General features: G+C 34.9%; 1 protein-coding gene across 2 annotated transcripts in view; it reads left to right on the forward strand.

Moving 5' to 3' along the window:
- The window catches only part of RUNDC3B (RUN domain containing 3B), a 151,371-nt gene that overhangs the window by 122,734 nt on the left and 16,308 nt on the right, over positions 1-12,329 (forward strand). The window contains exons 9-10 of one of the 2 annotated variants that reach the window (XM_047095834.1): positions 2,958-3,104; positions 9,692-9,813. In XM_047095834.1, coding sequence (XP_046951790.1) covers positions 2,958-3,104; positions 9,692-9,813 — 269 coding nt within the window. The remainder of the gene's footprint in view (positions 1-2,957; positions 3,105-9,691; positions 9,814-12,329) is intronic. The other variant, XM_047095833.1, reaches the window with a different exon arrangement.

The raw sequence follows: 12,329 nt of genomic DNA on the forward strand, positions 1-12,329 counted from the left end.
GCTACTTCGGAGAGTTGGGAAGTAGAACTCCACGTATATCTCTTTGCTGGTGCATTTTGGTCAGGGCCCGTTGCTAGAATGAATAAACTACTTTGTCTCTTTATTATCTAAATAGACTGAGCCAAGATTCAGAATTCAAGGGTGGGTTTTCAAGGTGCCTTAATGGCCCCTAGTATACTGAAGTGGTGAAAGGGCCTTACACAAAGGTCCTCCAGGAACCTTTCCCTTTGTAGTATCAAGTTGAATGCCAGCATTGTGTGTTTCCCTCCATATTCCTCACAGAAGGTGGAAAACAGATGCAGCATGGATGAAGTTATGCTCATCCAGTACACTGAAATCTCTTATCTCCTGCTTCAAAGGACCAGGCAGTTCCCTTAGAAAACAATGTCGTTAGGATTTCTAAACATAAAAGTCTAAAGACAATACAATAATTTGTCATTAGACTAAAATTTTCCATGGACTAATGTGTAAAAACTTGTGTAAAACTTAGTTCTTTTTTTTTCATTCTATGCAGTGTAAAACTTTGCTTTTCCAGAAAGAATATATTCTAAGTTGGAAGTTGTTCAGTTACTTGTCATTAACTGAATTTTTCCAATGTCATTTCCTCACAGATGCCCATTTGCCTTCCTTGCATTCTGCTGTAAATACTTCCTGTAAACCAATTATGACATTGAAGTTGTTTTCCAGTGACAGTCAGTAGAGACCCTAGAGAGTGAATATGTGAAGGAGAAAAATCTAATAAGCGAAGCCTAGGGGCACCTGGGTGGCTCATTCGGTTAGGTGTCCAACTCTTGATTTCTGTTCAGGTGATGATTTCATGGTTTGTGAGTCTGAGCCCTGTGTCAGGCTCCGCACTGACCGCACATGGAGCCTGCTTGGGATTTTCTCTCTGTCCCTTCTCTGCTTGCACGGGTACTTGCTCACACCCTCTCTTTCTCAAAATAAATAAACTTAAAAAAAAAAAGCCAAAATAATGGTACTTTATTGTAATAAATTCTCTGGCCAGTAATCCCCTTTTTGGCGTCACAAGATTTTTTCTATCAGTCTTGTAATTTTTCTGAACTCCTTACTGTTTTCATAAAAACCTAGGTAAAGGTTTTTAAATTTTTCATTCTTCTTAAATTTTTCATTCTTTTCCATTGAAATTGTTGAAAGTAGTCAAAACGAGTATCTTCTTGTGATACATTCTCACGGACTTCTGCCTGTTTTACTTTTTTAGTGTTCAATTCTGAGAATCTAGTATTTACATCAAATACTATTTCTTTGTGGGTATAGTGGAGCAAATATTTTTAAATGTACACAGATATCCTATAAAATCAGAAATATTCATAGTTAGACTGTTAGAGACATATACATGGGGTTGTTCCATTTGAATCATTTCCAGCTAGAGGTTCTGTGCAGGCTAATTTTCTTTAGTGAAGGGTTGTCTTGCCAGCACACTGTTGACTCTGCCATCCACAATAGGACAGTTGTTCCTACTTCCCTGCTTCTGAGCTGATGGCTCAAGACTTTGGTACACTCAAGTCATGGACTCCTGTTGGAGAATGTGGCTTGCCTAGGTTATATTTTGAAGCCTTAGTTAGAAGTAGAATACAACCTTTGCAAATAGAATTACACTTTTTTTTTAATAGTTTTTATTTTTAAGTACATCTACACCCAACGTGGGGCTTGAACTTAAAACCCCTGGATCAAGAGTCGCATGCTCCACCTGAGCCAGCCAGCCCCCCTCCCCCCAGAATTATGCTTTTAAACTTAAAAAAAATTTTTTTAATGGTTTTATTTTATTTTTGAGAGAGAGAGAGACTGAGAGAGAGAGACTATGAGTTGGGGAGGGGCAGAGAGAGTGAGGGAGACCCAAAATCTGAAACAGGCTCCAGGCTCTGAGCTGTCAGCCCAGAGCCCGACCCAGGGTTCAAACTCAGCAATGGTAAGATCATGACCTGAGCTGAAGTCAGAAGTTGAAGCCACCCAGGTGCCCCTAGAATTATGCTTTTAAATTATCTTTAACTACCAACTCAAATGTTGAATTAGTCTTGTGACAGTGATTTGTGAGGTTTAAATTTTGGCAAAAATTAACTTCTTTTGAAAATTGTTATTAACGGTTCTACAAAAATGAGAATAAACTCAATAAAAATGAGTATTATAATGGCCTCATTCTGTAAATGGAAATATTTCCAGTGGGTTGTATTGTTCAATGTAGTTATCATTGATTTAATTATTTTCTTTTTTTAAAATGTTTATTTATTTTGAGGAAGAGCGAGAGTATGCGTGAGCAGGGGAGGGGCAGAGTGAGAGAGAGAGAGAGAGAGGATGAGAGAGAATCCCATATGGGGCTCAAACTCATAAACCATGGGATCATGACTTGAGCTGAAATCAAGAGTGGGACGCTCATCCAACTAAGCCACCCACGTGCCCTGATGGAATTATTTTTATAAAGATTTATTGGTGGTCACTTTTATAAAAAAATTGCAGAAACCTTATGGATTTTTAATTTTATGTTTTTCTGATGTGGTTTTATTTTTTATTCATTTTAATTGTTTTTTGTTTACTGAGTTAAATGGCTTTAATAGATTGTGAATTTTGAAGCTAAAAAAATCATACACATGCAATCTTTTCTTATTTTAACTGGCATCTGATAATCTATAACTTTAAGATATCACCCTAGTTTTTTAGGTAAGATGTGAAATTCAGCTTTAGTCCTTTAGTAACATCTCTGTAAAAGATTGAAAGTCTGCATTTCACACGTTAGTGATTTGTTACAGCCTTTGGAGAAAAAGTGAAAAACACATATTGTAGGAGATAGTCATAGCCCCAACTAGTCTTCCTGTAGTTCTGTTGACAATCTGTTAACGTACCATTTTAAAAGATGAATTTTGGGGGCCAGGTTGATACCATTAGGTTCCTCTGCCATTGCAGAGCAGTGAAGACAAAAGCACTCACCATCTTAATATTCACAGGACTGTGCTAAAGAATAATGATTTAAGATCAAGACAAGAGTTAACTGCCCACCTCACCAACCAGTGGCCTTCCCCAGGAGCTCTGGATGTCAATGCTGTTGCCTTGGATACGTTGCTTTACCGAAAACACAATAAACAGTGGTATGAGTAAGTGTAATACTTTTTTTTCCAACTAATTACAAATTTAGTTCTACCAAAACATTCGGTTATCCACTTTGGTTTCTCACGTATTCGTCTTTCTGAATTCATTATTACTTTAGGGCAAAAGTAGAATTTAAGACTACTTTGGCTTGATAAAGTCAGATTAAGGCAGTAAATATGTTAGTATTTTGAAGCCAAGGCACCCTGGGGAAGTAAAGTATCTAAGAAATTCTTAAGCAGTATTGTACCGGCTACCTGCTTCTCCTTTAGTCTTCAGCCAGTCCTTCAGTTAAGTCTATGAGCTCATATTTAATGAGCCACCTATTTTTGAATTTTAGCTTTGGTATTTGTATTTGCCTTAGGAATAATTGTCCTGCCAGTGAGAAAAAATTCCATCTCATGAAAGAATGCAAAGATACTTACCTGTTCTTGGTGGGTCTGAAAGAGTTTTGCTTATTTTCAATAAATCTAATTTTTGGAGGCTATAGAAGATATAATCACCCCACCTGTTGGCCACAAGATCCTTTACCTATTTTTTATCCCTTTTCAGGACTATTTCATTAAGTCAGAGTGTTGCAATGTTGAGAAATCTGCCAAATCTTAGGCTGCATTCCTTTATGGTATCTTCGTTTTGAACTTAAATTTTGTATTACCTTCTTTTGGCTTTTGGACATTTTGTCCATCTTGATAATTTTTTGGTTATCTTTATCTTCCTATCTTCAGCTAATTTTCTAATTATTTCCCCGTTGTCCCTCCATCCCCTTCTGTTCTCTCCCTTTCCTCCTCCCCCCCCACTTTCTTCTCTTTCCTTTCTTCTCCCCTCCCTGCCTGCCTCCCTCTTTTTTTGTTTGTTTCTTTCTTTCTCTACTCTTCTTTTAGAGTTCTTGTATTTACACTTCACTGGTAGAGTTACCCACTTCCATTTGTGCTTCTTAGGGTGCTTTTCACTAGGTAGTTAGTAGCTAGACATTTCTACAGGGATTGTTTCAGCATAGACTTAATTTCCGCCTGTTTACTATGTGATTTTTTTCATTTATCAGAGGGAATACTCAAAATAAATTTGAGCTTCTGCTGCCTTTTTTCTTGTTTGTTTCACTGATTGCTAGAGATAAGGAAGAGTGAGCAGATTATTTACAGAATAAATCATTAGAACTGTTTTCATTATGTACTAACGCATGATTCAAGGTATTGACTGAAGCTTTCATGGATTGGGATCTAGTTCCCTTATATACCCCTATGAAAAATTTGAATAACTAGAGTATATCTTCTTATACTGGTATATAATTTTATTTTTCTATAATGTATGTAAGTAATAAAAATATTAGTTTATTCATATTTCTGATATATGATGAAAAAAACTGAATCTATTTTAATACTTGGTTCTTATTTCTATATAACATACAAGATACTCTTGCTTTTATAACTATAAAAATATTGAAAGATTAACTCCTGACAAGTTAAAAGACTAGTAATACGCTTTTTTACTACAATATCTACATTGTTACTTTAGGTAGTAGAAGGTAAAATATTTTAGCCAAAAAGATGTGTTTGTAGCCCTGGCTGCCTGTAGAGCTACCTATTGAGGAACCAGTGAGTCTAAATGGAAGAGTTACTTCAAGTTTACCTTTGTATGTGGTAATAATGACTAGCTTTTACAAAGTATTATAGCAGCAGCAAAAGTAATTGGAGTATCAGAAAAGAAAGTAGTGAAACTGTTTGACGTGGATCCCGATTTTATACTCCTTGACTCAGCTACTTACTCCATTAGCTCTTTCTCAGCATCATCCTTTAATCTGGCCTTACTGTAGATGTTGTTATTGCCTTTAGATGGCCCTATTCCTGAACAAAATGTTTGCAGCTAGTATGCAAAATGTTTGCAGGTGTAGTATGGAGATCACTGGACCTAGAGTGTAAGGTCAGGATTTAAAAGTAATCTCTGCTACCCTACTTGATGTGTAACAACACTAAGCAATACCTCCTCTTACCTTCTGCACATGTAATACTGGGGCTAATTCCTGTTCAAATGAGTAATAAGTTGCTTGGCACCTAATACTTCTCATGAAATCTTTTATACTCTGTATAGTCTTTTTTTTATGTTCTCAGATAACCTTGTGTCTTCCATGTTTGGAGAATATACACCCACCCACTGTCCCAAGCTCTCCTTTGAGAGTTTGTAAAACCTATGTAAAATTAAAATGACCAGCAAATCCCCAGATGTTCTGAACAAATAATCTTTTTAATGCAACTTTTTAATGTAAAAATGGAGACTTTGGATTTTCAGATTAGAGTGGTGCTGTATAAATCATGTTTGAAACATCATAGCTTTTCTCAGGATTAGTTTTTGCTGTTCTCAAATTTGTAATATAAGCTAAAGTTCTTGAACTAACCTCATCATTTATTCCTCTTAATTTGACCAATATCTTCAGTAGTTTAACAAACATTTTTGAGAACCTACAAATTATTATCAAAGTGGCCAGAATCTCTTAATAAGGAACATTAGTGCTCTTGATAATTCGGAGAGAGAAATTGACCATATAAGTAGTCATTATATGTATTATAATTATAATTTCCTGCTAAGAAAATATGATGCCTGTATTTCTCTAGGAGATTTGCTGAATTAGCTTTGAAAAGACTGAGAAGGTGCTATTTGACTTGATCAATTTCTTGGTCTTGCAGACATTTCTTAAAATGAGTGATTGGGTAACTTAGCTATGTTGTCATCTACTCATGGAAGAAATCCTTTGCATAGTAGAAGATTTTACATTTATTTTCATTTATTGTACTGTTAATAAAGCTTTAGAAGTATCATTTCCATTGTTTTCTTGATTACTTAGACCTGGCAATATTAATTATGTTAGATTTTCTATCTTTTCCTTTATTTCAAACATTAGAGATATCTTGTTAAAAATGTTTCAAGCATTATAGGCTGATTGTAAAAACTCAACAATAAATATGTAAGCACATTCCCTTAACACACACCTGGAGAGCATTTGATTAGTTTTTTATTTCCAATTTGTTCCTATTTTAATGTTTATTTATATTTATATGTTAAGTCTAGGTCACATGAGCTTATTAGATACAGGTTATATAATTTTATTATATTATATAATCTTGTTAGATTATTGCCTAACCCACCCATTTCCATCCCTAAAGATCAGATTCATTATCATCACCTTTTTATTTTCTACTTAGGCTTTTTTGTCTTGTAAATTTATCATTATTTTCATTTAGGCTGTCATTCACAAAATTATTAAGAATTATGAGCTTTTATATGCCCTTCATGATCTACTCTTTAGGCTAATATTTTTGAATGACTGCTGATAAGTAGGTATAATTACTTCAGATGTCTTATAGGGTCTTCTTTTTATGTGAATCTTTCCAGTATTTTTGGAGTAGGACTCCCCAAAGCATTGAGACTGCAAAAATCTTTTACAACTTATAAATTTTGCATTGACCTGACTCGCATACAGCCTTCCCTTTCAGGCTCCCTTGCATCCTTCCATTAATTTTAGTAGTTTAAAAGTATATCAGTATTCTACTATAGGAAATGTTTGTTTTCTTTTTTAAACACATTTCTATGAAAATCAAACCAAGAATAAAAAGAACAGCCTATCTCTGGCTCCATGCACACACGTATGTGCCTCTGTGTATATAGTGTATGTATCTTTGTTTTTATTTTCTATGTGTGGAAAGTGTCTCCTTCTGAGCCTAATACTCTCTTGCCCAATGACTGTGAGATAATGTAAATTATTACTGACCTCTGTATATCTCTTGGGCAAATAGGTGATACAGATTATCGATATCATTACTTCTGATCATTGATATGAAGTCTAAGACTGTAGAAAATTTATTCATAAGTGAATTCAGGCCTACTCAGTTTCCTTTTAATTTGCCTTTATTTGGTGTCCAAATTCTTTGTATACAAGTTTGGATTTGAGTGATTTAAAATTTTAAGTAATTAGATATTGAATGCAATGTTTTGTTTTTTGGTTTTTGGTTTTTGGTTTTCTTTATGTCCCAGATGCTTATGACATAACTCCTGTCTTACTATCTGGGGTTCTTATTTTGAATAAGTAAGCTATTTCTACTTGAAAAATTCACTTCTGGAAAGTAGACTTAGACTGTTGATGGGCTTGATGTGTTTGGTGGGTTACATTTCAATTTTACAGTATGATGCTAATGAGTCTAGAATTCTAAAATAGGACTTAGTGGTGACCTTTTAAAGACAGAACTCCCATAGACATTTTACTCCATGACAACATGTTTGTCAGGTGGAGCACCAGTTGCATTGGAACTCAGGTAAGAATGTGGAAAACCTTTCTTGGTCATTACTACAAACAGCTAAACCAGATTTCTCCCAGGTGGTAGATCTGTAATCATTTTCATGCAAGGAAGATATTACATGGTACTGTTCTTAATATCTTTTGATTCAGGTGCCTAATTTTGCCTAGGCATTTTTATACTGCTTCAGAAGTCATTGTCTACCAAATTCTATTTCTATGTTCATTGACAATTGGTTAAGTGAAGCCTGTAAACTGAAAGATTGTTTACTAAGTGTAACAAATTAGAGGTTAGAAAGTGTCCATAGTCACTTTGGATTTGGAAATATGATATCTAAAAGGAACTTAAATAGTTCACGCAGAAAGCTCATTTTGTGTTGCTTTTACCAGAGATTGCTTTTATAGACTTTTGCAGGCTTTCCTCCCCTCAAGTAGTGACAGTACTTGATTTCTATAAATGTGTGCTGTCAAGCTCTCAGTCCTTATAATTTTCTAATTAATTTGATGTTTGTTTTGCTACTAGGTATTTTGTTGTTTGTAAATATTTTTATAATTTTTTAAATTTAATAATAGTAACTTTTTATCAAGTGTCTAATGATGAAAGACCAGTGTCAGAAACTCCCTTAAAGCCATTTAAAGACAGGCCTTCTACCTATTAGGCACAGAAAAATAATTTGGAAAAGAAACTTACTTATAACTTCCTTTATTGAATTCCTGTGTTCCCTGCTTTCTTGTATAGCTAAAGAAATACAGTTTTAATGAAAGTCAAGTGAAATTTTCAGTGATACGATTACATACAGTATAGTTGACGTGGTCAATCTCTGCAAGCAAACTGTTTGAAACCTAGGAAGGGTTTCTAATAAAACAGAAAACGTTTTTTTTCTCTCTCTGTAGTAGGAAAGGAGATAGCATAGAAGTTAATGAGACAGAATTAGAGCCAGGCTATGAGGTTCAAATCTAGTCTCTTTGTGCCCTGGTTAACTCTGCTATAAATTGGGAACAGTATAATTCCAACCTCTTAGAGTATTTGTGAGGAGTAAATATATTAATCTATATAAACATGTAGGGACAGTACCTATATAGTGGGAAGCATTATATAAATATTGGCTATCCTTCTTTATTACATGTTGTATAGCTCATAATATATTTTATGTATTACAGTTATCAGAAGTTTCCTACAATAGATTCTCCTTTAAATAAATTTGTAAGTTTACTCTTCTGTGTCTGAATAGAGAATAGCTCTGGAGTAGATCATTTAAATTACATATACTCTCCTGTAATGTTATCATAGAATATATGACATTTCTAGGAAATTAGTTAGGGTTTGGCTACCTTGGGAAATAGATATTAAACCTGAAAAACATACTATTTTTCCTGGATCAGATATATTTGGAAATAATATTGAATTCCATTCTCTTACTTGTCCATATGTCAATAACACCAAAACTGCCTAAGTCTTTTGAGTTGTTTTTATCTTGACAGAAGAAATATGAGGAAAGTTTAATAATAAACCTTATTAAGTTTCCATATATAATGGAATTTTTCCTCTGTTACAATTCATTTCTCTTAATTTGTTTAACGGAAATCGAAATCACAGTAGCAAATACATGAGGGAAGAAAATTAGTTATCTTCATAGTATATTAACGTAAACACCTATTTTATAATCCAAGATTTTTAAACTTCTAAATTAGAGGAATTTGTAATGGTAATTTGTAATTACTCTTATGTAAAAGCATCCATAAGAATATCAAGACATTGGTGAATTTTGAAGTGCCTGAGAGATAATACATCATTATTAAGTTATATCATTTTGGTTTCTACATTAAGAGTAATCTGTAGATTTTCCACTCCTTTGAACATTGACAATAACCAGGGGTGTTTGGATGGCTTAGTGGTTAGGTATCTGACCCTTGATCTCAGCTCAGGTCTTGATCTCAGAGTTGTGAGTTCAAGACCCACACTGGGCTCCAGCCTGGGTGTGAAGCTACTAAAAAAGAAAAGAAAATTGATAATAACCAGAAAGTCTCCATTTTCTAAGCAGCTAAATAATCAAAAATTTGTGTAAGGGTTTAAATTAGTCTGACAAACTGTTTTTCTTTTTTAGTTGATCAATCCCAGAGACCTCCAAAGAGGGTAGAGAGAAAAGTATAATGGAGATCATATTGCAGCCACAATAGAGACAGAGTTGAGGGGGAAAATTGTGGAGAAATAAACCAAAACTCAGTAAATTGAAGAAAAACATTGAAGAATATCTCTAGAAATTATTTTTTTGTGAGAAGAAATCCAAGTAGTATTTCACTCTTGTTTTACAGAAAAAGTTATCAAAGTCTTGACCAGTTATCAGCTGAAGTTAGCCTTTCTCAGACTTCGCTGGATCCAAGTCATTCACAAGAAGGAGATGGTAAACAAGACACGTTAAATTTAATCACTGAAGGTAAGAAAAGAAAAATTTAGTTGGAAATTAGTTTTTCCTGCACTATGTATGCTTTGGTTGCAGAATGTTGAACAGTAGTGGCATTTCTGTGAAGGATGCTGGGAATGAAAGTGCCATTATGATTTTAAAAGGTCTGGTATTGTTTTTTGGTTTTTTGTTTTTTTCTCATGTGTTTGTGGCTCATGTTCTCAGAAGATTGTAATTTTTCCTTTTATTTCCCTCGCTTCCTGTCCTGCTGTGTTTTTGTTTGTTTGTTTGTTTGTTTGTTTGTTTTTAACCCATGCTGATTCGGCTTTTGTGTCTCTACAACTTACTAAAATGACTTATCAAGGTGGTCAGCCACTGCCATATTGCAATTCGAAAGTCACTTCTCTGTCTTCATCGTTTTAAACTTTACAGCAGCTTTGATACAACTGACCACTTCCTCGTTCTCAAGTCACTTTTGGTTCCTCATTTATTAAGTATTCTGAAAACCTTGGGGAATAGATGTAAGAGTTTTATTTTTTCCTGTTATGCTTTCAGCTGTGCTCTGTCAACCCCTCTTTCCCTTGTATTGCATCTTCCTGGACCACATCTTGGTTCAATTCCAAAACTTTTCAGGTCATTTTCGTTACCACATTTCTTGTCTAAGACTCAGCCTATGTATTTTTAAGCTTCAGTAGCTTAGTTGGTTGCAAGTTATTTTCTTTCCTATCCCTAGCGTATGCTAGGGCTGTGACTCTAGAACTTTGGGTTGGACAAGTGGTGCTGGTGTGATATGGTGCTCACATCTTTTATCTCTGTGACCCAGTTCTCCTTCTGCCAGTGTGTGTGAGGTGAGGGCTAGGGAAAGAGTTCCTTACTGCAGGGGAACCTGCACTCCTTTGTGTCTCCAGTTTCTTCCCTGTCTTCTGCATTGCAGTAAATGGCGCTACCATATGTCTTACTAGATTCTACTACCCTTTACAACTCCAAGTCAGTTCATCAGCAAGTCCTGTTACTCCCCATACAACACATGCTGTCTACATTGACTCATCATCTTCTTCACTATTATAACCGTAGTCTAAGTCACATGGAGCAAGCCTGTTGGATGGACTGCTGCCACAGCTTTTTCTTTGGTCTTTCCTCTCTCATTCTTGTCTCCTCGCAGTCCATTCTCCATATAGTAGTCAGGGTTCTTAGAAAATACAAGTCAGAAAATATTATACCCAAACTTAAAGTTCTCCAGTGGTCTCGATGACAATCACATTAAAATCTATACTGCTTATCATGGCCTCCCATATGATCATGTCTTTGCCAACTTCTGCCTTACCTCATACCATTCTTTTGCTTGCTCCCTGCACCCCAGCAAACTGACTTCCTAGCTGTTCCTTCAGTCTGGTTCCTGCCTCCACTCTTTGCAGTTGCTTTTCCCACTGCCCTAGATCTTCTTTCTTAAAGTCTTTGAATGGTAACCTCCTTATCAGATCTCTGTCGAAATATCTCTTTAAAGAAGTTTTCCTTGACTACCATACTTTAAGTAACCATCCCCATTTCCATACCCACCCACTGCAGACACTCTATCACATTGCCCTGTGTTATGTTATGATTCTTGTCTCTAACTCGCCACTAAAATGTAAGCTTCATGAGGGTAGGGAAACTTACCCATATTTTTCACCAGTGTGTTACTAGAGCCTGTCACATAATAGACAATTATTAAATGTTTTTTGATAGAATAAGTATATAATGAATGAATGTCTTAGAATGTGAGGTACAAGGTGTGGATAGTATAAAGTAAAAATTCAGGTAACAAGAAGGCTCAGGCAATGGGAAATTTTGTTAAGCTGAATGTTCTGCTTCTTTTCAGAGTTGTTGAAATGTTCTCAGAGGGCCTTAAGTCTATATTGATAGTTTTGTAAATACTGTGTACTGACTACATATGAATCTTTTTTTGATGATGTGGATAATAAAGATAGCATAATAGAGTATCCTAATGGCACTAATGTAAATGGAAGAGAGTAAACTGAGTTCACTGTCACAATTTAGAATATGTATATTTTAAAAATTAATCCAGTAGTGGATTTACTTGTGATGACTCTCAATGTAAAAGACACATTTATTTAGTATTTTAATCAATTTATAATTATAGTCATTTTAACAGCAATAGGTCATGATTAATAATGGGTCATTTTTATACTATAAAAATAAACATATAGAAGAGTGATGACTGGGTGAATCATAGAGAATTTTTAGGGCAGTGAAACTACTCTGTGTGAGAGTAAAATGGTGGATGCATGTCCTTATAAATTGGTCCAACCCATAGAATGTGCAGCACCAAAAGTGAACCCTAATGTAACCTGTGAACCCTGCTTGATAATGATATGTTTGTGTAGGGTTTATCATTTGTAACAAATGTACCACTCTGGTGGGGGATGTTCATAATGGGAGAGGCTTTGTATAGAGATATGGAAAATCTCTGTACATTCTGCTTATTACTTTTGCTATGAACCTAAAACTACTCTAAAAAATAAAATGTGTAAACACACATACACACACAG

Source organism: Lynx rufus, unplaced genomic scaffold (assembly GCF_022079265.1).
Source record: "Lynx rufus isolate CCGP_SWC_20201006 ecotype Redwood Valley unplaced genomic scaffold, mLynRuf1.p SCAF_4, whole genome shotgun sequence".
In the NCBI taxonomy this organism is placed as follows: Eukaryota; Metazoa; Chordata; class Mammalia; order Carnivora; family Felidae; genus Lynx; species Lynx rufus.